Source organism: Corvus moneduloides, chromosome 3 (genome assembly GCF_009650955.1).
Source record: "Corvus moneduloides isolate bCorMon1 chromosome 3, bCorMon1.pri, whole genome shotgun sequence".
In the NCBI taxonomy this organism is placed as follows: Eukaryota; Metazoa; Chordata; class Aves; order Passeriformes; family Corvidae; genus Corvus; species Corvus moneduloides.
In genome coordinates this window covers 27,663,146-27,689,544 of record NC_045478.1, presented here as the reverse complement: position 1 = coordinate 27,689,544, position 26,399 = coordinate 27,663,146, and the positions used below count along the sequence as shown (strand labels likewise).

The 26,399-nt window shown below is 39.8% G+C and overlaps 1 protein-coding gene across 4 annotated transcripts in view; it reads right to left on the bottom strand.

Annotated features, from left to right (window-relative positions):
* Positions 1-2,419: 2,419 nt before the first annotated feature.
* Positions 2,420-26,399, bottom strand: part of ZNF451 (zinc finger protein 451) — a 37,158-nt gene continuing 13,178 nt past the window's right edge. For 3 of the 4 annotated variants that reach the window (XM_032104692.1, XM_032104693.1, XM_032104694.1), the window contains exons 9-15: positions 24,499-24,646; positions 22,324-23,975; positions 21,102-21,236; positions 16,486-16,616; positions 15,161-15,347; positions 5,650-5,724; positions 2,420-3,614 (exon numbers count right to left, since the gene is read on the bottom strand). In XM_032104692.1, coding sequence (XP_031960583.1) covers positions 3,514-3,614; positions 5,650-5,724; positions 15,161-15,347; positions 16,486-16,616; positions 21,102-21,236; positions 22,324-23,975; positions 24,499-24,646 — 2,429 coding nt within the window. In that variant the 3' untranslated portion in view covers positions 2,420-3,513. The remainder of the gene's footprint in view (positions 3,615-5,649; positions 5,725-15,160; positions 15,348-16,485; positions 16,617-21,101; positions 21,237-22,323; positions 23,976-24,498; positions 24,647-26,399) is intronic. The other variant, XM_032104695.1, reaches the window with a different exon arrangement.

The following is a 26,399-nucleotide window of genomic DNA, read 5'->3' as shown; positions in this document are numbered from 1 at the left end:
TGCCATTTGCCGTAAGTTTTCTGACTTGTTTACATCCACTTTTAGAATATCTCAGGCCATATTATTTGACCCAGATTGTTACTACTGAGCACAAAACCACTTGAATTAAGAATTTCTACAGGAAACTTGAAGGGATTTAGAAGCACCAAAGAAAAATGCAGATGCAGACTTTCATAAAGCTGCTTAGCTGGAAAGAATTGCCAGAAAGTATCTTTGTGCTAATGTCAGCCAATTTTTCTGAATTAATTTTGAAACAATTCGTCATTCATCCTCCTCACCACCTTCCAATTTACAGCAGTCACTGTAAACATAGCCAGGACACTGCAAGCAGATAATAGAACACTTTCCTTTTAAGAAAGACGATGGCATAACTTCATACCTCTATAAACTTAACTATATTTGGTAAAGATTTCATAAAGGTTTGCATTCCATGACCACTACAGGAACAGTGGTGGTCATTTCTGTATTCCTTGAAGAGCTAAGAAAATTAACCCACCACCCAAAAAATATATACAAAGCAAGTATCTTACAGTCAGCTAATATCTCTCTTCTTAAAAAATATTATTAAATAGCAGATGCAATCAGGCAGATGTAACACTTCAGTGCTCCAGTGACTTTAGTAACAGTTGGACTGACTTATTTGGGATCTCATCTTGTCTCTGAATATGACCAAAATGGGATTTTGTTTGACAAGAATGTGGCACACAAAGCACCAAAGAGTTAAGAGGCTTATACCAATCTCAAGTTGTCACGGTTTCAGTTTTGTAAAACTAAACACCTGCACCATACAGAAATTAAGAGCATTAAAATGAACAGCTGGGGATAGTCAGGTAGAGATTAGACTTTTTCCTCATTAAAGATAAATACAAAAAAGCACTACTGAATTACTTTAGACTAACAAGGGAGGAACTCAAACATCACCACAAAAGTAAATTCTCTTGAAAAGGGCATGACAAATCATTTCTAGTACAAATGTAAGGGATACTGGGTAAGGCCCTTTTAACAGGTTGTGCTTGTAAACAAAGGCAGATTTCTCAGCACATGGAGGACAAACCTCAAAAATTTCAGCCAGTTAAACAAGACTCACCGGACAAAACCATTAAATTCTGGAACACATTTACAGGACTACTTTTCCAGCGGAAGGTGTTCAACCACAAGATGTTGGTGAGTAACAACTCACATGTCTGTACATGCAGTGTTCTAAGAATCCAATTTTCTCTGCTCTTCTGGAAACAGAAGTATCACAAGCCTGTGATGGCAGAAAATTTCACACAGAAAAATTTGAGTTGAGAGAACCTCAAAGAGACCAACATTTTCTTCAAAATGAGGCCAAATTTCAAGAGGTTGCTAATGCTGCAGACTACTTTTATCATAAAAGTAATAGAGAAACTGGAACTCCATTTAGTTTTATAAAAGCCAAAGCATCAATGGTTGGGATTTGCTACTTGTTTTGGTAAGCAGATGACAAGGCCGATACAATGTGTTTAATAAATGGAGCTTCAAGTATACAGAATATGTGTGCACACTGGACTTTTTTTTTTTTTTTTTTAATGACACCCATTAAGTCATGGCCCATCAGGAACGAGCAAACTTTACATTTATGACAGAATAAAATGCTTTGAGAAATAAAGCACGCAACTAAATTTTAACATAGCAGACTTGGGAGAAGACTATCTACCCAGGTTTTAAAAACTGTTGAGTAAAAGAACTTTCTCAAGCTGAAACATCCTTTCATGTGAAAGGAATTTGAAACTTTAGGATCTACATGAAGAAAAACCTGCCCAAAAGCTTCTATAACTTGGATGGAGATGCTTTTGAGGATGAATATATTGTTTTCTGTTTCATTCCACTCTTTAACAGAAGTACTGGGTAGGAAAAGTTCTGGAACCGATTTAGCTTGTGTCAGTAGCTAAAGGCAACTCAAAATCTCCCAGAACAGGGCTTTCTCAGCAGCAGTATGAACTACACACCTAAATCTGACCAGGAGTACAATTAACCCAAGACTGGCAGTAGTAAAACCAGCAGCAGGTACAAGGGAAAAGCACTAAGAGGTCCTGTTCACCCTCTAACATTTGGGAGCCACACTCAAATGCACCGTAAGTGTTCAAACTATTTTCTGGCATTTGAACAGTTTCTTCAAGCTGTATGATTGCTAATGAGTGCTGAGATACCTCACTAGATTCTTCATTAATTCTACTTGCTTCAGACATAGCAATTGCATCAGAGTTGTGATTAGAAATAAACCAGTGTCAGTCTTCCAGCTTTTCTAAGCATGACGACAAACAGCTGTAGTTATGCTGACTCTTTGGAATAGTGAGAAAAATCCAGCCTTCCCTGCCTCTTATTCTTTACAAAAAGTATCTGCTTGCATAATGAGTATTTAAGGGTACAGCAGGTAGAAGCAAACTTGCAAGGTGAGTGAATAATAAAAAAGAATTAAGTTGACATTTTATTATATTGAGATTTCTTACTGATTGACAGCAATCAATAACTGAAGTATAACAGGCTGGTAAAGCTGGTAAAGTTTGCATAGGTATTTTTAAACAAAACTGAAAAAGATGACATAGATAATTTTAAACACAGAAATAATTTCACTTAAAATAAAGACAGTACAAAAATAATTAGCACATTTACATTCATTTATCCAATGCCACCTCTTCATGAACAGAAGAGAGCAAAGACCAAAGTATATAGAAATATTACAGTTTAAATCCTCTCACATGTATTCCAAACAGAAACTAGGACGTTTATTTAGATTCTGCTCCCTTAAAAGGTTGTTCCTGCCTCAGGTAAAGGAGAGGCAATGAACTCGTCAAACTTTAAGCCATCAAATCCAAATACTCTTCCACTATTGAAAAAACAAACACATTTATAAAAATAAAGCTGGTAAACTAACTGTACAGCCTGTGGTCCTGATTCTGACATACATAACAAACAGGACAGACACAAAATTATGGTCTACGAAGTGAGACCAGCCACAGGCAAGAGTCAGGCCATATGTTCAACAAACCTGGGATCTAAGCTTCTCTTTATAACAAGATTAGCCAGGCAAATCTGAGATAACTGGACTTTACTATTTTTATCTGTTGCAAAGACCACATGAAAAAGTAAATAAAGACAATGACATTTTGTGACAAAAAAAATTCAATACAAGAACCAATTTAAAAAAAACCCAACTGAACAACCAGGAACCCCAAAATACCTAGTAAGACCAGCCTACTAATTAGGCAGTACCTTAAACAGCTAAATTGGAGACACTTAGTCATCACCCATTAGAATCAAATATGAAAAGGCTTAAAAATTTATTTTTATCAAACATAACACATTGCTGTGAATATGAATAAACTCCAGCTGTTCATCAGTATGACAGAGGACATTAGATTATTAATCTAACAATTCCAGATACAGATGCTTTTAAGGTGGCATTTCTGAATCCTTGTAAATATATAAGCAAGCTTCCATTTTTGTGAGCAGTTCTGATGGCATGGTGTTAGTGTACTGAAGTATCTTCATTTACATTTCCTCAAGGCTCCTTTTGATAGCTTCTTGCAGTTCTGCATCCTGCAGTTCTGCATCCTGCAGTTCTGCATCCTGCAGTTCTGCATCCTGCAGTTCTGCATAAATAAAAAAAGATTATAATCTTAAACTGCAGGTGGTAACTAGCCATAAACACAACTACCTTAATATTACTACATAAAGCACGTGCTTACTTCTGTGGGCAATGTCAGTAGACTTCAAAAAAACCCCTGCGAAACAGATGAAAATATTTTCTCTCCTTCAGTTGTATACTATCTTTTCAACACTACAAAATATGGAAAACACCTCTATAACGTTCAACTGTATTAACTAAGAGCAGCCCAATGATTAGTTCAAGACCATAATGCAACTATGTATTTACTGGTCAAAATAATAGCAAGATTAGAACCCATATGTATGTGCCAAGAAAAATAAACTAAGTACTGGAAAAAAACCCACATACACATAACAAGCAGAGAGGTTTCAGTATTTTTGTTCCAGTTCCTTAGCCAGAGACGTGTCCATAACCTACATTCTGACTTGGCACCGGTGTTGTCACTCTTACTAGGTAGGCCAGACAAGTAGATAAAAAGTCATTATCAACAGTAAGAACAGTCTAGATCAGGGCTGTAGCAGTTTCGATGGTGAGGAGAAAAATTGCATTGCACTCATCTGGCTTCTTAACAATCTCAAACAACTTTCATATTACTCAAAAAAGAAACTCTGTTTTTGCATTACATTTAGGTTGCTTTGGGCACTAATTTCTTGGTGTTAGCGATCAAATACCATAAATTAGACAAGGTTTGTAAGTACAGCAAATATTAATACCAATAGTATAGCTGGAAAAATTAAAGCAGCTTTCAGACACAGTGTCATTCATGAAATTATTCATTTTCTGCTTTAGGAGGACACAAGCACATCCTGTTAAAAAGAAAGAGCTGTCTGTTCTTATGAAAAAGGAAATAGAATTTTAAAACTTTAATAATTGCTGGGCTGTTTTATGCAAGGCTGAGATTTGGAACAGAGATCATATCAATGACTGCTCTCCCATGCACCTGGACTTTCCTGTAATAGCCAGAACTACTGATAAAACAGAGTTTCTTAGAGAAAAATATTACATGGTCACAGAAACAAACAAAAACAAACAAACAAAGACAGAAAACCATTTGCAGACAACTGCTTGCATTAAAATATGTCGTTAGTTAGCCACTAAGCCTGTGCAAAAATCCAGAATAAGGTCCAATAATAAATTGTGACTCATCGAAGGCAGACTACTTCATAAGGTCAGATGGCTCTGCACTGCAGCACCAGAAGTGGGACCTCCTGTATGCCTCAAATGCCACTGCTATCCCAGTACTAGGGAGGGAGGCCTGAGTGCACCAAACTTTCAGTGCTGGAGATGAATGCTGGACATTTAACAACAGTATTTAGTAACAGTTGGTAAACTTATAACTGAACAAATTCTGGGAACGTAATATTCTGTTATCAGTTTTATCACTGAGCTTGTACAACTTTTTCGTTTTTTTTTTTTAGTTTATTTTACTTCCATCAGGTGGAGGGGAAGAATTATCAAGCCTTTCAACAATAAATTATTTTCAAAGTACATTGTGGTCTGTCACCAAAAATGCATGACTACATTAAACACCACCAGTAAGCTCAACAGCAAAAGGACGAAAACAATTTCAGATAACATAAAGATAGGATGTGAACAGACAGATATGCTGCTGATTCAACCTTGTGCAAAAATCTACAGCTCTTTAGGAGACCAGAGTGCTTTATTGTGAAATGATACCTAATCTTCAACTATTTATTCAGAAGTTCAAGTATTTAGTCAATAGTTCTACTCTGAGACAACAGGCATATTAAACTGGTGTAAAGTACCCTGGTGTCCCAATTGATCAGTACCCCGGTGTCCCAATGAAACAGATTTTTAGTCTGCTGGCATGCTTTTCAGGTTAGGAATTTTTTTTATTTATACCTCATCACAGCATTCTTCACTACTCAAGACTGTCCAGCATAGTTTAGAGAGCATTCCTAAGAGGTCACTTGCTGTAAAACTGATTTTAAGTTTAGTTTCTGTATAGTCCATAATTAATAGTACTCTTGAACACCGAAACATAAAAATTAACAGACCTTCCTGTTTGTTTATTTCTTCTAAGCTCCTCTTCACTGTTTCTTTCATATCTTCATCCTCTTCACTATCTGAACCTTAAATGCACAAATGAAACAAATTACACATTGCTTCTAATAAAGATATTAACAGCCTCTCTTGCATTTCTCTTACTGTAACATCAACTGATTTGAACAGTAGACTTGTTATGATCTAAAAAACATCAAGAGAAAAATACATTCCAGTGGTAGTTTAAGACAGCAACTCAAGAGACAGTTTTCAGCTACCTTCTTCCCCTTCTCCCCATAATTTACAGGCATATTTCTTCAATTTTTTATTATGTTAAAGCAGTAACAAGAAATAATAGCTGCAGAAGCTACCGTGTCTACTGCATTTGGGGGGGTTTTTTGTGATATTCAGTAATTAAAAAATGACTCATTTTCTATAAATTACTCACTTTCTATAAAATATATCAAGGATTTAATTATGAGAAGAAGTGCCTTAGCACATCTCTGCCTACACACAACTGCAGCTGTATTTTATTGCCCAAATACTGCATTTGAACAATGGAGTGCTAAAACTCAACCAAGCAGTGCAATTCAGCAGATGTTGCTGTTCAAGTCTCATATAAGCAGAAAGTTGATACACTTCGTTTAATCTGTTAATTCATCACAACCCAGCCCAGCCAAAAGTCCGCAACCTTTCCCTTTCTTAATAATGCTCTTCACAAGGCTGGTTTCCAGCTCCAGAAGGACTGCTCTATTTTGAAGTGTCTAGTAGGGATTTGTGTACCTAAGGTGGTGTGGGGTTTGTTTGGTTCGTTTAGTTTTTTCCTGGTTGTTTTTTCCCCATTAAACAGAGCCTCAGTAAAGTACAGGTTAAAAACCAAGCCAATGAGTCATGTTATGCATTCATTCTCCTCCTGCTACAGGCTATTGCTATTTTGGGAGATGGTCTCTGTAATGAGGTCTTACAGTATTAGCAATCAACAAGGTCTCCTACAGTCATACCAACAGAAGCACTCCCCTTAAAGTCATCACATTTATGAATACATCAATGTACTTCTGATTACATTAACCAGCAAAGAACATTCCGATATGGCCATCTAATTTACTGACTGTGTGACTTCTGGCATTTTCAATTACCCAACTTAGGTATTCAAAGTGTCAGGTACACTTCCCAAAATTTGTTTTCAAACCTCTCACACATAACCTGTTTGAACCTTGCTGACTTTCCCAATTCCAGGAATAAAAAAATTCCAACAGCTGGTGTCAAAACAGTGATCAGCAACCCAAAAAAAAGCCAGAAATAAGACAGATATACACTGCAGCTAAAATGGTCTTTCTCCACTCACTTGGCAGACTGACTGTGAACTCTTTTTGGAGCTGCCTATTTCTGAGCAGAAGAGATACTAATTTTTACCTCATTTTCCAAAGCAAACAAAAGAAAGGAAAGAAAAATCCACACCCCCTCCTCCCCCAAAAGCAGTCACTACAATTACTAATGAAAGGGAAGAAAAAGTGCAAAGGAAAGGCTTTTCACAAGAGGCTTCTCCCTTATTAACTATCCTTTTAATCTTCCAGCCTGGAAGACATCTCAGACTGCTCTATAAAGTTTTATACCTGTTAGAGGCGGAACAGTTGAAGCAATGACTCCCTACCCCAATTCTTGGCATAAATACATATGACATAAAAACACTTCCAGGCATGGGACATCCATAGCTTTTCTGGGCAACTGGTCAAGTGTCTCACTCACTGAGTAAGTAACTTCTTCCTACCATCTAATCCAAATCTTCCTTCTTTCAGTACAAAACCATTCCCCCTTGTCCTGTCATTATCTGCCCACATAAAACGTCCCTCTTTTTCTTAAGCCCCCTTTAAATATTGGAAGTCTCCTTGGAGCCTTCTCTTCTCCAGGTTGAACAACCACAACCCTGTCAGCCTTTCTTTCCAGCTCTCTGATCATCTTTGTGGCCTCCTCTGGACCGACTTGAACAGATCCATGTCTTTCTTGTGCTGAAGACCCCAGAAATGGACACAGCACTCCAGCTGAAGTCTCATAAGGGCAGAGTAGAGGGGCAGAAACCCCTTCCTTGACCTCCTCTTTTGATGCAGCCCAGGATGCAGTTGGCCACCTGGGCTGTGACCGCACGCTGTTGGCTCACGCCCAGCTTTTCATCCATGAGAATGCCCAAGTCCTTCTCCACTGCTCTGTTCTCATGCAGTTCTCCTCCCAGGCTGTACTCATGTCTGGAATTACCCCGACCCAGGTGCAGCACCTTGTACTTGGCCTTGTTGAACTTCATGAGGTTCTCATGGGCCCACTTCTCAAGTATGTCCAGGTCTTCCTGGATGACATCCTGTCCTTCAGGTGTGTCAACTGCACCACTCAGCTTCATGGCATCTGCAAATCTGCTGAGGGTGCCCTCGATTCCACTGTCTGTGTTACTAATGAAGATATTGAAGAGCACCAGTCCCAAAACAGAGCCATGGGGGTCACGACTTGTCACTGGCCTCCACTTTGACATGGAGCCAATGACCACAGCTCTCTGGCTATGTCCATCCAGCCAATTCCTTATCCACCAACAAGTCTATCCATCAAATCCACATCTCTTCAACTTTGAGATAAGGATGTCATATGGGACTGTGTTAAGCCCTTACAGAAGCCTAGGCAGATGACAGCACAGCCTTCCCTTGTCAACTATTGTAGTTGCTCCATCATAAAAGGTCACCAGACTGGTCAGGCAATGTCACAGAATGGTGGAGATTGGAAGGGACCTCTGGAAGTTGTATTGGCCAGCCTCCTAGCTCAAGCAGAATCATCTACTGCCCAGGACTACGTCCAGATAGCTTTTGTGTATTACTGAAAAGACAGTGCATGGGGGAGCTCCAAACTTGTTAGATATGAACTGACTGAGTAAAGTGAAAGGATCACCTTCCTCAACCTGCTGGCAACAATCTTCTTAATGCACCCCAGGGTACTGCTGGACCTCTTAGCCACCAGAGCACACACTAGCTCATGTGTCCACCAGGGCCCCAGGTCCTCTCCTACAAAGTCATTTCCCAGCTGTTTGGCTCTTGGTCAGCATATACTGGTGCCTGGGGCTGTTCCTCCCCAGACGCAGAACCTCTGCACTTCCCTCTGTTGAACTTCATGAGGTTCACTGACAGCCCACTTCTCCCCTGTCAAGGTTCCTCTGGATGGCAGCACAGTTCCTCTGGTGTACAAACTGGCACTCCCAGTTTTGTGTCATCAACACACTTGCTGTAGGTATACTCTGCCCCATCATCTAGGTCATTAACATACATTAAACAGGATCAGTCCCAGTACTGGGACCCAGCTGGGTTCTGACTCCCATCTGAACTTCATGCCATTGATCACCATGTTCCAGGCCTGGCTGTTCAGCCAGTTTTCAATCCACCTCAGTTTTCTCATCCAGCCCACACTTTGTCAGCATACACTCCTGATACTCCAGACATCTTCTAATGAAGAATGTTTTATTTTGAGAAATCAGGCATGTCCTGGCTCTCTTGTCAAAATGCTCTGCACATGCTATAGCTCCCAACTCCTCTGGTGTCAGAGGAAAAGCAGCTGCCCAGTTTCAGAGGCAAGACATCTTAAGATCTCTTGTACTATTCTCTAGTACATTTTGTCAAACGCCCATCAGCTAAGAACCACTGACTGTACTTGTTCTTTCAAAAGAAATCCTACTGCTCACTATTGTCCTCACATACTGACATATTCCTTGTGGAAGAATGAGAAAACAGGACAGCAAACGCTGGATGAATATAGAGCTCAGAGTGATTTTTTGACATTTTATGCATCTCTCAGAAACCTGTTCTGGGGAGAGACTGGTAACTTTCACAGAATGTAAGCGCCACCCACTGTCCTGCCATCACAGCACCACAGCTTGAACTTAGTTGCCCACATGGCTCAGGGTAACTCCCCCCCACTATGTCTGATCTTCTTCTTTTGCAACCTCCCCGGTTACCACCATCCTTTCATAATTTCCATTAGGTTTACCAGCAGAGACGCGATTTCCCTTCGCTAACCTTCATCCTGCTTCCTTACCACAAAACACACCTCTTGTCTCCTATGTAGTCTCACACCCCACACTGCCCCTTCTCTCCTAAAATACTCCTTCTCTTAGTCTTTTCAGTAACTCCCAAACTCACCTGCCTCTTTCCCATTCCAGTGAACAACGGCATTCACATCACACTGTCTCTCCAACCGCTGACCCTTTTCCTTCTACAGCTGGTATCTGGAGTTTTAGTGCTACATCATGGATACCATTTGTTACCTCATTTCGGGATCCTAGTAATTACTTAGCCAAAAACTTAAGATCAGTACCCCACCCTTACCTTTGTTAGCAATCACATCTGGTATGTGCGACCATGCTGCCTTTAAAATACTGTTCCCTTGGCTTCCAGAAGCTTTTATTTTATTCCTTCTTTCCTATGTCCCTGGAGGATCCTTGCCACATACTCTTCCCCAATACTTACTGCTCTAATCTCTCTTCATTAAGGTAACATAATCTGTAAATGCAAGTACAGCTACTCCCTGCCGAGGGTTACATCATACAAGACCTCTCTTCCTCCATGCAAAGCAAGCTTCACTCTATGTATCTCTGCCTACAGATGCTCGTTCATCTGCTCATTCAAGAGTCGGACAAATAAAAATAAAGCTCTCAAGCCATCACTCTCCTCCAACTGCACTTCTTGGGAACTGTGGCCAATATAGTAATGGTCACTCAGACTTTCATCTAACCTTTATCTTAGACACCTCTCTCAAATTCAAAACCAGATTTAAGCTAAACCTCAAGAATTTTTTTGTATGGTCTCAGTGGTGAGGTCTTCCCAGTTCATCCACTGGCCTACAATTATTGTTCAGGCTCATTACCTTAGGTCTCAGTCCATCGCTTTCTCCCTAGGGCATACACATACATTCACAGATGTACACAGGATATGCCTCTGACACACCAAACCCAGCAGTAACTTCCTGTTGTAGCTAAACACAAGGTTACAACTGAAGGGTGACTTTCTTATCACTCTCTACTGCAATAAGCTGTGGCTGCTGTAATAGAGGAATATATTCTTACTACAGAAACTATAATTCATTCATGGTGCATCACACTGCAGATGCTCATGCCCTTCACATTCAGGGAAGTGGGGGCTGGAGGCTGTGACCTAACTTTAGTCACTTGCAATCTGTTAACTAAAGGTTTGGAAAAAGCAGAGATGGGACATACATAGCATTCACACTGGACCTCAAACTGGACCACACATGGATTTTCATTTTCACCCATGAAAATCTTGACTGTGGAGAAGGAAAGCAACAATTCTCAATGTCTTCTATAAATCTGTTCTTTTGTCCTCTTAAATTCTTTTGTTGGCTGTACGTAAAACAAAAGCTTTTGGGCATAGTGGGAGCTAGGAAGCTTAGAAGCATTCATCAAAATGAACTGAAATCCTGCTCTTCCAAACATAAAAGCTCTCACAGAAGCTGCATTTGGTAGTATTTAAATACTTCAGGCAAGAGTAGCAGATTGAAGACGCAGGCTGACAACTCCATTTGAGCACAGTGAAATGTACTTTATGGGTCAGTGAAAGAGGTACAGTGGCTATTTGGCAGATAACACTACACTAAGCACACCACTGATTTTGACAGGCTCGTGAGACAGACTAGCTCTTCAAAAGAAAGGACAAGAAATACTTCAAAAAATTTGCTCTTATTATTTAAAAGAGTCTGTTTTACATAAAAGCGCAGTCACTGAAGGATCTCATATGAGCATAACTGGGAGAGATACAGTTGAGCTAAAGACATCAACTTACACAAAAATAACTTGTGAACCAAAAAGTTGTGGCAATCCTGTCAGTGTCCAGATGGATATGGTAACCCCAACCTACCATCATCTTTGCCCTCAACATTGTCCAGCACTCACTAAAAGTGTACTTTCTGTACTTTCAACCCACAGGACATCACAAGACATAGACAATGGAATAATGATATTTTTCTGCACACTACAAATTTTTTGTTACAAAGGAAGACATTGAAAATTCTTCTCTTCTGCACCTCCCAAACCACTTGATTAACATGCATGAAGCTCCCATCATGTGTTGTGGCTTCAGCATGAAACCAAAAACCTTCATTTATGAGCTCAGGCTTGGCAGCAGCAGAGAACGAGTAAGAATGCCTACTCTTTTCATACCTCAAAGGAAATTCAAGCATTTCCTCCAACCAAGGGTTTCCTATAGTAACATACAGTTGGTATAGTATTGCAACATATGCAGGAACTTTTATTTATATTTATTTATTTTAAAATTAATGCAGTACCACAGTTCCCACAGCAGTTGTGCTAGTAAAATGGTTCACAAGATGCACCTGTCAAATTGCCACATCCAAACACAATCGAGATGCTCAGAAGCTAATGATAGCTCCGTGAAGGTGATTTAGGGAAAGAGCTTTTTCATTTTGCAGCTCATCCAATACCAACAACAGTCATATTTTTCAACATGATTCTCTCTCACTTACTTCTCTCTCCAGAATAGCCATAGACTTGAGAAAGTCACAAAGCAAGCAATTCTTGTTTGCATTTCCTTATACTCAGCTGCTCTTCTGTAACAGGTCAACAAGTTATACCAGCCTATGATACGCTGTACAACTTTCCATCTCAACCCTCCAATACTGGTTTTGCCACATTAAGACTTGCAAATGATGGCTGATGTTGCTGAGCAACACACTATGTGTGTACAATGTGGTGGCTTTCTCTTTTCAAAGAAAAGCTTTATAAACTCTTGGTAACAACATAATCCCACTAAGCAGTGAATACAGACCTATTACCAACAGTGAATTTTGTAAGACTCTGTTTTAATACAAGAGGGGGAGACAAAGGCAGCTCTTGATGTCTGGGTCCCCCCTTGCTGAAACTAACTAGAAAAAGGGGACAATTCTGTTCTTTACAAGTTTGCTAAGGAATGCCAACAGCCAAAGGAATCATGTGTCATTCCATCAACTTCCTGCTCAAGGATTCTTTTTTTACAGTGCCCACATGTGTAACTTAAGTGGAATGCACAGTGAGCAGCCAGCCAGCAAGTTAAGGTTTGCAGCCTCTGGGTAGGGCCAATCGCCGTAACAGTAAATATTAATGTAGTAAAGGACATTGAAAGAAAGGTTAAATTAGGAAAATTCTGAAGCAAGACCAATTTAAAAAAACATACTGGAGTATAGTTTATACACAGAAAAGGGTTAGATCAAAGTCATCACCTCTGAGCTAGTATATGCCAGCAAATAAAGCTATACTAGAAAAACTACCCAGGCAGGGAGCTAAAGTACCCCTATATAGCAAAACAGTCATTCCCCTCTCCTCATGGTCTCATATCTTTAAGTTGCACACCAAACTATACCAGAAGTGAAGCCCATACAGCTGAATCAACTGCTTGCAAGTTACAGCTCTCTTCCAACTCCTCCTCCCAAAAAATATGCAAAAAGTCCACGAAGCAAAAACAGCCACCCACATTAATATACAATTATACAGCTCTAATTACAAGAGATCTATCAGTCTAAGAATTTTAATAAACTCTAAAAGAAACCTTTGTACTGGGAATGCAATAATGCATAATATCACAAAATGATCTGGATTGGAAGGAACCTAAAAGATTATCTAATTCCAACTCCCCTGCCATAGGCAGGGACACTTTCCAGAAGACCAGGTTGCTCAAAGCCCCATCCAACCTAGCCTTGAGCACTTCCACGGATGGGGCATCCACAACTTCTGCAGGCAACCTGTTCCAGTGCCTCATCACACTCACAGTAAAGAATTTCTTCCTAATATCGAACCTAAACACACTCTCTTTCAGTTTAGAGCCATCTCCCCTTGTTCTATCTCTCTATGCCCTTGTACAAAGCCCCTCTCCATCATTCCTGTACGCTTCCTTCAAGTACTGGAGGGCTGCAATTCAGTTACTCCAAGGCTTTCTCTTTTTCAGGCTGAAGAACTCCAACCCTCTCAGCTTTTCCTCATAGGAGAGGTGATCCAGCCCTCTGATCATCTTCATGGCTTTCTCTGGACTCATTCCAACAGCTCCATGTCCTTCCTATGCTGTGGTCCCCAGAGCTGGATACAGCACTGCAGGTGGGGTCTCACCAGAGCAGAGCAGGGGACAGAATCCCCTCCCTTGCCCTGCAGGCCATGCTGCTTTGGATATGTTTGGCTTTCTGGGCTGCAAGTGAACATTGCTTGGTTATACCCAGCCTCTCATCCACCAGTACCCCCCCAAGTCCTTCTCAGCAGGGCTGATGTGCATCAGATCATCTCCCAGCCTTTATTGACACCAGGGAAGGTGTAGCTTTATGGAAAATCCCTCCCCACTGAGAAAATGAACTCCACTAATGAAAGTGACAATTCTGTAATTAACTATGCCAAGAAAGTTTACTGGTATGGTTGCATCTGGCTGGGAGTATCTCCATAATCCACCTGAAAAATCAAGATCAGCAAATGCTTGCGGTGGCCAGAAAACTCTACTAAGCACCTTTTCTGTATCACTTAAATCAATTCCAGCTCACCACAATTTTTTTCTGGAAAACTATTTAATTATCCTGGTTTTTTCCCTTTAATCAATCAATGCCAGTTCATCATTCAGAGATAGCACTTCACTTTAATCTTCTTGGTGGAACAGCAGCATCATGTTATAGCTCTCATAAACTTGTATCAAGACTAGCAGTATAATTTTTCAGAGAACAGTTTAGGGCTAATTCAGAAACAGCTTTCAGTAATACACCCTGAATTTGCAATCCCCCAAAACCACAACAAGAAGCCAGAAAAAGCAAAAATGTCTACAGAGAAATGTCAGGCCTTCTAGGAAAACATCAAAATGCTTCAAAATACTGACAAGTATTAACACTCCATCTCAGCTCTGGTACTCTTTGCATGAAAATGAGCTGGCTCAATCCTCTTTGATTATCCTATATAAAACCAATGTGATCATTTTAGCATGCCATTAGAATCTGGCACTTTAGAGAACTTAAAAATTTCCACTGAGATTTTTTTCTCCAAATGGATGTGTGAGTCATGTGCCAGTGAAGACAATTATCAAATGATAGGAAGTAGCCAGGAGGTCAGAGTTAAAATAGGCAGAAGTATTTTGAGAAAGGATGCTTTAGCAGGGTCACATTTGTTTCAGACACAGCATAAATCAAGCCAAACAAATCTGAGTACAAATTGATAAATATGCATAGGAGTGCTTTAACTTCTTCTTTAACTAGAAAGGAGTTTTCAGACTCAAACATCACTTTTGTCTCCTGCTAGAATAAAGAATACAGGGATGTCAGTTTGTTATACTGAATGAAAATGCTTAATTAAGTCTGTTTTCAAAACATGCCCAAAACATGATTTTCTGATCTCTTGTTCATTGAAATACCACTACAATACAAGAAGCACCAAGCAACAGTTTATGTTACTAGTGTAAGCGTTCCATTTTTTTATTGGAAAGAACTATCAGTTTACTTGAAAAATTGTGTTTAATGTTTACTTTCTACCTTTTGTGGTATCTGAAATGCTGTTTAGCAAGGCACACATCATGTCTCCTTCAACATGGTGAGGATTCAGGATGCGAGCTGGTCGCTGGGTCATTTTAAATTGGTTTTCCAGTTCCAGGAAGCTTTTGTCTCCAGAAAGTACAGTGAAAGGAATTTGCTTGGGCAGGTGCTCATCCAGACGACCAGCCTACAGGGAAACAAATGACAAGTGTTGAACAGAGATCATGTTTTTATCTCATGGCATGTGACTGGCTTTGTGCAAGACAGGTCTTCATTGCAAAGTTTTCTACAGCAATTTATTCCTGCTTTTATGATCCAAGCCACATTATACCACTGTGAAAGGCACTGTTTCAAAAGCTGGATGCTCATTTCTTCTCTGTGTACAGTAGATGCAGGTAATGGCTACCAGAACAGTACAGATGGAGTATGGAATAAATTCCTAAAAAGCAGCATTTTAGAACTGTCTCCACATAAAAGAAGTCATCTGTGCAGAGCATTTTAAGAGTAACACAAAAAGCATAATGAAACATAAAACCACTGTTGCAAAAATGTGTTTATATAATTAGATAGCTAGTAATTTTATCTAACTGATAAAGCACTATATGGCTTCAAGCTGCATCAGGGGAGGTTTACGTTTCCACTGAAATGGTTGCCAAGCATTGGAACAGGCTGCCCAGAGAAGCAGTGGAGTCACCATCCCTGGAAGTGTTCAAAAATCATGTGGATATGGCACTTAAGGACATGGCTTAATGACGGTGGTAGTGCTGGGTTGACGGCTGGACTTGATGATCTTGAAGGTCTTTTCCAACCTGAACAATTTATGATTCTACTTTAGGAACACAAGTCCCCACGGCATCCCAGATTCCCGTCCCTCACCTGCACATCCCCAACCCTGCCAAAGCCCAAGGTCTACTGAATAAAGGCACTGCTCTTTGGCAGCTCAACAGAGTCTGTGAAACTGGCACCCATTCAACTCCTTTGTGAAGATGGCTCGAGATTTGGGCTACTTGAAGAGAGACGAAGGAGTTACAATCACTCTTGAACAGAAACTGTAAGAAGTACAGGTTTTTTACTCTTCATTCCCTAACCAGCTCCCTCCCCCTCCACAACAGACTGTTGTCCTATTCGGGCTGATTTTTAAATTACTTCTCGACCATCTGTCTCCACTCAATCCAGGTTTATCATTCTTTATAGTGGACACAGAAGTCTCAAGGAAAGAATCTAAAAATGTAATCTGCAATCAGTACTTAACATCAGTAGCAGATACTGTCTGCCACCCTCCTCTGGGTACAGGACAACAATAAAGCAAGCGTGCCCTAACTTACATGAACACAGAGAGCAAAGTCTGCTGCTTCTCTTCTGGTACTGCAACGTGGATGAAGAAAGAAACATCCAATCCTCTTAAGATAATTGTAAATTTTGCAATGCATTGGAGGCTTCCAGTTGCTGTATCCTCCTATACAGTGAAGAGGAATAATATTAATAGTAATAAAAACCAAACATGAAAAACAAACAAACAGTGGATTTGGGCAGAAATGCCTCTATGAATTAAGAATGCAAGAAGGCAAAAGCAAATAAAACTGTCTTCAAAGACAGAATTCATGTTGACCAATGTGAATGCTAAGAAAAACATATAACCAAAATTCCCCAACCCTCTTGTTCTTTAGAAAGAAGGCAAAACAAAGTAGCTAGCCTGATACTACTCATTCAATTTTGTAAGATTTTTTTTCTTGCAAATCCTGACTTATCTTCTGGATATCATATGCTTTTAGACACAATGATGTGTTTTTCTCCAGTTTGAAGTCCAGTTATGGTTAATGTGCAGAATCAGAAGAGCTCTGGAAACAGTACAAGTAACAGAAACGCTTCTCTTAGGGAAACCTGTACTACAGGAGTAACAGTCAACATGCACTGTAACTGCCTGACACATCACGTCAGAACTCATTAAAAAGCGGATCCAAGAACTGGAGGAACAGCTGAAACAATGACAGAGTCCTGACAAACCCTTGGATGCAGTCAAGGATAAGCAAAATGAGGCTACAACTGGGAAAAAAGTGCAGGAATTTTCTAAACAGTATGCTAGGCATATAGTTACTGGCTGAGAAAATAGCTGGATAATAAAGATGAGCTGAGTAAAGTGTCTGCTACAGACAAAACCGGTACTAGACTGAAACAAGTTGCAAGGGAAAGAAGCAGGAAGTCTCTCAAGAGAGGGAAAACCAGAGGAGCTTGCACCATAAAAATACATATGACACCATAAAAAGGCAAGCAAATGGAAGGACAATTTGATCAGAGTGACCAAGAATTTTGTAACGTTCCAATGGCTAAGAAATAATGGGTCTATATTGCATTATCTGCTAGATGATAGAGTGGCCGGATGTGAGAAAAGATTTTGAATGGGAAATGAAAGCAGTCATTGAGGGCACTCCATGTGAAGACATGGAAAACCAATGCTCAAGTAAACAGGCTGCAGAGGATGGTTTATGCCAACATGTCCACCTGCAGTCTGACAAAGAAAAGCATTTCTCAGTAGATTTCTCCTGTGCCCTCCTGACTCTGCTTTTCAGCCTAATGGCAAGATGATGGTATCGAGAATGATCTCAAAGATTTATTAAGAGTCTACACAGAAATGATTTAGTGGTATCTGTCCATGAGGAAAAAATGCTATTTGCAAGTTCCCATCCACTGTGACAGCCCTCAGTCACTGCTATTTGGGAAAGACTTGTAATCGCCAGCCCTGTTTTTTGGCTGCATAAATGTACAACATAAGCATTTGACCAGGGCAGCTGAAAACAATGACAGACCTGCATTCATTCAGTCTGTTAGCTCACAAATGGATGAAAGACAACTGAGTATCTGAAGAGAGAAACAATACAGTCCAGACAATACAATGGAGGAACTCAAAGCAAAGCTAAGGCTATACTACAAACAGGAATAATAGAAATAATGCAGATATATCATATAAAAATAATAACTAAAATTTCAGAAATGTCGTTTGGGAAATGCAGGAAAAAATGATGCTGTATTTTCACAGGTTAAGCAAACGAGAACAGCATGCCTCAACTAACTATGCAAACTATTATTATGAGAGGGTACCTACAACACTAGATCCAGATGTGCCTGGGAGCCTTAGTGTTCCCAGGCTCAAAACCAATATAGTTGACACCAATAAACTGGTAAATGTTTCTCTCAGATGAATATGACCCATTTTATTCACAAGTAACTCTTTAGCATATCTTTTTAGTTCACATGCTTCAGGGGCCATTCCCATGAGGCAGCCTGCATGCAGCAAACCCATTTGGAAGTAAGGAACTGAGTGGTGCTGATATGGGCTGTGCTGTGCCATCAGGCACCTGTGTTTGGAACATCTCTGGGCACAGAGTCTTACCCAGCCCAAAGGTACCTTTGGGTAAGAGTATTGTACTAGTAGGGGTTCCTAATGATACACCAGTAACACTATGGTTATACTATGATTAGTTCTTTCTCTTAAGTCAGAGAACAGAAGTTTCTGACAATACAGCTCAGACATCCCTAGGTTCGACCAACTTTTTCTTAATGAATCAAACCCAGGTTTTAACCTTGGAAAACAGTAACAGCACAGAAGACCTTGTCACAGCAAACAAGCTTAAGTCAACTAATGACAAGTTAGTTTTGAGTAAATTAGATAGAATAAAAAGTATGACTGAAAGCCAGCATCTGAATTCATGTGGGGAAATTCTTCTTTACTAAATAATTCTTCATAAAACCCAGATATAGCCAGATATTTCTTCCAGTCAGATTCCTAATAGTTTCTAATCAGTAGAAAAGTTTTTCCAAGGTGAAGTAGATTGAGTGAATAACTGCAGAAATAAACAAGCCTTCAGCAATTAAAAACTACAACCAAACCCCAAATCACAACAGAATTCAAGGAGTGCACAGGTGAAGTGAAATCTGCCCAGATGTTCAAGCTGGGCAAAGCTTTAAAACAGATAGTAAGAACAACCAACAGGTTATTCAGGCATATAGAAAAGAGAATGTACATAAATGAAGCAACCAAGCAGCATAGATGAAATAGAAATCTAGGACCAATAGGTGTAATACGGAAAGTGTAAGATATCTTTTATCTTGTTTATCTTATGAGACCCAACCTGGACTATTGTGACTAGTGCTGGTATCCCCAGTATAAGAAGGACATAGAACTGTTGGAGCAAGTCCAGAGGAGGGTCAGGAAGTTGATAAGAGGACAGCTGATAAGAGCACCAGCCTTATGAAGACAGGCTGAGAAAGTCGGAGCCGTTCAGCCTGGAGAAAAGGTTGTGTGGAGACCTCACAGCAACCTTCCAGTATTTCAAGGGGCCTCAGGGAAGCCAGAGAGGGACTCTTTGTCAGGAACTGTAAGAGGACTGGACAAGGAGTAACTGGTACAAACTGAAAGAGGAGAAATTTAGGTTAGATATTAGAATGAAAGTTTGTACTGTGAGGATGGTTAGACACTGGAACAGGTTACTCAGGGAGGTCTTGGATGTCTCAACCCCAGCAGTGTTACAAGCCAGGTTGATAAGGCCTTGAGTAACCTGGTCTAGTGGGAGGTGTCCCTGGCCACGGCAGGGGGGTTGGGATGAGATGATCTCTAAGGTCCATTCCAATCCCTTAACATTCTATGATTTAAAACCCCCAATTCAGTACTTTCTGCAGCTTGCATGTGTACAGGAATGCTGTTACAGAAAGGCCAAAGGTAATGACAATACAGGTAGGCGATACAGAAGTAATACTGGAGTAGAACACAAAACTTAGGAGAATAACTTGCTTTAACGGGGAAGATCAGAGGATTTGTCCCTAAAACTCCTAACAAGCAGATACCAGATTACAGGTCCAGGAGCACAGATGACTGTTTGAATCCCTAACACTTTACATTAATGGCCATACTTGGTTTGCCTTCATCAGCTAACTGGAAAATCTGTTTCTAAGGGGGGAAAAAAAAGTGAGCCAGGCATCAATAGGCCTTTCTGTCCAACCTGAGCAGCATGACAACTCTCATCTTTCAGAATATTCTTGATTGTCTTCTATGGGAAGAGATAATCAAAAACACTTAGCAAGGAAGTGCAGTGCCATAGTACGTACTAAGTGTAAAACATACCCGACCTACAAATCTGGTGAGATGACACCTGTGTTTCAGGCCATAAATATTCTTAAACTATGCCTTATCTACACTTTAGTGAAGAAATCAATGTACCACAGACAAAAAAAATTATAAAGGCAGATACAGAGAAAACTGGTAGAAAAAGCATGTGGTGGACAAGAAGTTGGTTCAATAACAGTCAGATAAGCAAAAGTATCAAGTTAAAAGGATGCTACTGGCAGACTTTGCAAAACAGTATGATCTTTAAGGTCCTTTCAACCGAAACCATTCTATCATTCTATGAAACTCATGGCAATGTGAGTTCCATCAATCACCAGTATCTTCAAGATGGGATGTACACCTATTGTTGTACAAGATGACAAAGGTCACCCTTTAAAGAACAAGCCAGAGACAGAACAAAATTAAAAATGTAAGAATGCAAAATCATACCTTCTGGAACTAAAAAAACCAAATCAAAACAAAAAATCACAGCCTTATGAGAAGGACTTAGGAGTTAAAATAATCTCTGAGTATTATGGCTGTTCTGATAATTATGAAAATATGATACAGCTTAAGTAAGTTCACGATGGAAGCCAGAAAGACTCCTAAACAGTTCCACAATTCTGGAACAATATTCTAAAAGGAATAATAGGAGCAGTGGAGGTTTAGACTGAGTTTGAAAAGTTCAAGAACATTTCTGTTACACGGTGCCTGTGACACTGCGACTTTAAAAGCTCTAGTGGCTACTTGCTCCTGTTCTTCATTCTCTCAGATTCAAGGAATCTCTGCTCAAGTACATGTGTAGACCTGTCAATCTTTTAATTTCCTCCAAACATTTTTTACCTTGAAAACCCCAGATAAATGTCCCTTGGTTCAGGTTAGCTGGCAGCTGTGTGAAAAAGCTTCCCCAGTTGTCCAGGTCCACCAACACAATATGAGTCATAGTACTCAGGTAGTCAAGATCAGGAAGTTCACCATCTTCAATGGGATAAAAAGGACAAATTTAAAATCATGTGACTTTCTGGTCAACCAACATGCTTTTGAAAATTCTTGCCTTCATATATGTAAGTGAAAAGTTACCAGGAAAGTTATAAAACACGATGTTATTTGGTGACTGCATAGATTTTAAAATCAGCTGTAGTAGCATTTAATAACACACTAATTAGAGAGAAGAGCAGAGTCTGGCTATATGATGGTATAGACCTTGACAGTTTTCTGGAAAGCACAGAAAGCTGTTGTCCTGTTATTTTAATAACTCATTTAATATTCAACTGTGCACCCTCGACTATGGCAAGTCTCTGTGCCATTCAATTGCTTGCATGCATAAAAACACATAAAATGTTTAGATGTGCACTTTCTGCTATACTTCTAACATAAATGTCAACCTCTTAATCAAAAGCATTATGACACCACTAGTAATTAAGAAACACTTCCAATTTCTGAACACAAGGTACACCTTCAGCCTTCTCAATGTCATTCTTAGAAGTGATAATGAACTTGAAAAAAAAATTGCATGCTTGAGGAAAAAAACAATACATACTGGGAATATAAATTCTCAGCTGATACTGCTTTTTGGCAAGCTAAGAAAGCTGTGATGATGGTGATATAACAGGACTGCCCACACAGAAAGCACTAACAGGTTCATAAATATTTATATATATAAAGAAGACAAGTTTCTTTTGAATGTGTATGATAGATCATTTTTACACTTCTGGGCGTTAGATCCCTAACTGGGGCATCCTTGATAGTCCTCTTCCTTTTATAACACCAAATTATGCCCCCAAATAATTTGAAAATCAAATGTTTGAGTCTCAGGATTCTTACATCTGCCTGTTTGTTTTTTTCCAAGACTTCATACATGTGGCATATAACAATACATTGTGGAGTCTGAGGTTTGGAAATTCAAGTACTGAGAATTCAGTATTTGAGAAATAACAAGTACTAAATTCTGAGCTCATTTATAGACTGGATGTAACTAAATGGTATGTGACATGCACTGACAATGAAACAGAGTGTGTTAAGGACAGCAATACTTTTCTAATGTTGAAAGAAATTTTCCACATACTTTCACTAAGTTCTTCAGACTGTTCTGAGTCCTCATTTTTTATTTTCTTTCCCTCTACTGGGCCCTGAAGAGGAGACAACTGTGGTCTGTCCTGAGTTTTGGATGGAGATGCTTGAAATCGTTGCCTGTGAGGTTTTCTGACCACACAAGCCCCACTTGCTGCAAACTTGAATACTGTGTCTTCTGATTCTGACGCAAGACTTGATAGATCAGGTTTCTGCAAGAAGCAGTGTTTCCCATGATAGTGCTGATGCGCGCTATGAAGATCATCAAAGTTTTTGTTGCATGCAGCACATCTAACAACATACATCTCTCCCCTAGGTTTCACTGACGTGTGACTCTTGAGATGACTGTTCAAATCAGCAATATTCTGTGCCGTTGCAGAACACAAGCAGCATCGAAACCATAAGTTTCCTTTTTGCAGCATGGCTTTCTGACAATTCTCATAATCGTTCCTCCTGTTTATTTTGGAGATGTATGTTGTCCGGCAACCACAGGTTAAAAGGTCTCCTTGTTCAACTGGGAGGAAGTCCTCATCCTTTTTTATTGATAGTTCCATCTGCTCAGGCACAAATGTATAGTCCACACTATGAATCTCCTTGTAATGGATTAGAAATTCTTCTTCTGTGTCGAAGAAGAGATTACCACAAAGGCCACAGAAGTATTTAGTCTGTATCTCCTGATTATGATGCTCTTGGAAGTGCCGCTGTAGTGTTCCTACTTTCCGAAAATGACTTCTGCATAAGCCGCACGAGTACCTGTGAAATGCGTGGCTTTCTAAGGACATGCAATGTTGTTTAACGCTCTCTTCAGACTCAAACATCTCCTCACAAATGCGGCACTGCCATTTTCCCACAACAGGACCACTTTCAGGGGAGAGGTCCACAGGGCTGGAAATGCAGTCTTTATCTTCACCTGCAGAAATGCTCACTGCGTCAGAAGCAGATGGCATAGGTTCATCTTCTACAGCTTCCTGCTCATAATAGTAACTATGTCCACCATGAAATTCAGTTATGTGTCCCATAATATCCTCTTCTCTTAGATCTACAGAGCACGCTCTGCACCAGAGAAGAAAATTAGTCAAGTGTGCTCCTCCATGGAATCGACTCATATGCAGGCGGATAATGCTTGAGTTTTCAGCCAGCTTTCCGCACACAGCACACTTGTGACAGATCCTATTTGCTGATAAAATGTGCTTTTCTACTGACTCTTCCGTAAAAAACTTTTGAAGGCATTCACAAAACCAGGCTTTTACTTTGCAAGCACTACCTTGACTTTGGTTTGCTACTTTATCTTCACTTTTATCTTTTAAATAACTCTTCCGTTTCGAAGGAGTAGACCCCATTTCACTGGTGGACTCACTTGGACTCAAATGTCTTTTAAGCAGTGGTCTTGACCGATCCACAATGTGGCACAAATGGGACTGATTTTTATGTTTTCCACTGACATGGCAGAACATCAAGATGGACTCTTCCAGTGTACTAAAAACTCTAATGTTATGTTGAGTGGTTTGTTTATGCTGGGTCATCTGATTCTTATCAGCAAACAGCTCATCACAGTTCTCACAGTGACCTTTTGTTTTAAATATCTCTGCAACCTGGGAGATGCTTTTCTTTGACAGCGCCATAGGCCCAGAATTATGACAACGTGTTCTAGAATGGATTAAAAACATGAAGAGGTTATATCACAACCTGAAACATTTTTAAACTTTCAGATGTACTCGAAATATTACCTAGTAGCTACAGCAATACAGGGAAACAGCGTCCTCTATGTACTTTAACCCACCTACTAGCTTGCCAACAAAACCATGCAACTAGATGCAATGTATCTAGTCTCTGACATTTGAAGAGAATTAGGTGCTAATTTCCAAAGCTAGAACTTCGATTGATGCTTATGTTGTTGACTGCACATTTTCAAAATCAGCTCAGAAATAGTGGAACAGAGACCAACTTTTGTTGTTTTGTTACAGAAAATCAAAAAGGATCCTGACATTGATCAGCTTTCTGCAGTGTGGGGTAAAGCTAAGGGGGCAGGCTTTTGATTGTTTATTCAGGAAGTCAACATTCAGATGGTCCTAGCTGCCCTGAAATCCACTAGTACCACAAAAAGCACGTCTGGATATCTGTCATTGATCTACGGATGTTCACATTATAAAGGCAACTGCCCTACACAAACCTGAAATGAGCCGTTAATTCCATATGTGAGCGCAGTATCTTGAAGCAGGACATACACTTCACCTGGAAGGAGACCTCTTTGCACAGAGATATCAAGAGGTTCTTTGCAAAGGATGGAAAAGGTACTGGATGGCCAGACTTCACTGCATCTGTAAAATGGAATGGTAGAAAGTGCAACCACACACTGGAGTTTTTCCATAGAATTTCAGCTCTCTGATGACATAATTACTATTGTTACTTGTTTGTCACAGGGTTCAGAAAGCAAGTTAACAAGTGTCAGCTGAGCTACAGTAACTGTGCAATGGAAGCTGTAACTGAATCCTGAATTTTTTAAACTTCTGTAACTATCTTATACCTGAATCTGTTTGCATCTTGCTTTTTCATAGTTGGTGACTGACTTTACTTCCCTTTTCCTCCTTCTACAATGCCAGGTCAGTATCTCTCTTAGGAAGGGTCTTCCCTTCTTCTCCTCCACCTATTACCAGCTTACTTAAGTCTACTCTTAACACATACAATTTTAAGCCATACAGCATTTTTTTTTAAAAAGCACACAATTTATTTAACAAGTTCCCATATACTCTGACCATCTCTTTCTTTCCCATGCTTAATGTTAATTCTTAAATTTTTAGATGGAGAACTTTCTGTTGTTCTGAGTATATGCTCCACATGTAACTTCCGGTACCAGTAGTATAAGAAAACTCTCTTGAAAAGAGAATGGGAAATGGTTTATGGATTAGATACTGTTCATGTTCTGCACCTTAGCAGGCAAATTCTCTTTGATTTTTCTGTTTAGTAAGATATGACGATCAGCAGGCAGTAATTTGAGGTTATGCCTTTTAGCTAACTTCACTGGCCATGCTGATAATTATTAATCATGAAGCCTTACTAACGCAACATAAAAAATGGAGCCCTCAAGTTTTTGTTCTGAGTTTGGCACTCTCCATCTAAAGAAGAAAACACTAACTTGTGCTTTTAATCTTTTCAAAGAAACAGCTCACCATTAATCTTTTTTAAAACCTATGACCTGAATTTAAAAGCATCTGCAGTCATCACATTCAGAATTAATAACCTATTTGAGAATAAAAGTACATTAGAGTGACAAAGCACAAGGGAAACTATAACCATGCAGCTGATTGTCACTTCACTACATGAAAGCAGCAGTACTAACTGGACCTTCAGGGGATTCCTTCAAAGCCTGCCTTTTCTGTACATTTCCTGCAGCCACTCGGGGGGAGGGCAGAAGTCGAAGATTAACTTACTAAGATGAGAAATACCTGAATGAATCCTTTCGGCCATGTAGGCTTGTTCAGAGAGCTACAATGTCTAAAATATGGCTATTTAGCAGTTTAACTAACACTGAAGTAAATGCTTTAATGCCTATTGCTTATGTCAGGAAAAAAAAACCAGTACAGCTATGTTGGGCATTAACCCTGTTTGCAATGACCAGATCTTTCCTCTAGACTCTATTCATGGTTCAGGATGTTGCCAGCTCACAACATAACCAGTATTTCAGCCTTCAGCAGCCATGCAGTCCGTACAAGCCATCAGACGGGCAGCAATGTTCCAGCTCAGCACTCAAAATTTGCAATTATATGGAGAAGAAATTTTCACAGGTCTTTGCCATCAGGAATGCAAAGGACACTGACAAGAAAAATAGCCTCCAAGCTCACTAGAGACAGTAGAGTAAGGAGAAGGAACACAACAGCCACTCTGACTGGAATTGAAAAAGAAATTTATGTGTTTTGTCTAAGTCTCTATCAACATGCTAAATGTAAACTTATTCAGGAAAGTAGTTTCACGGAGTCACTGGAGGATGAGAAGCTTATATGAAAGACTCAACAGCATCTCATTATAGGAAGTGTGATAGAGGAATCATTTCTACACAAAAATATGAATTTCAAA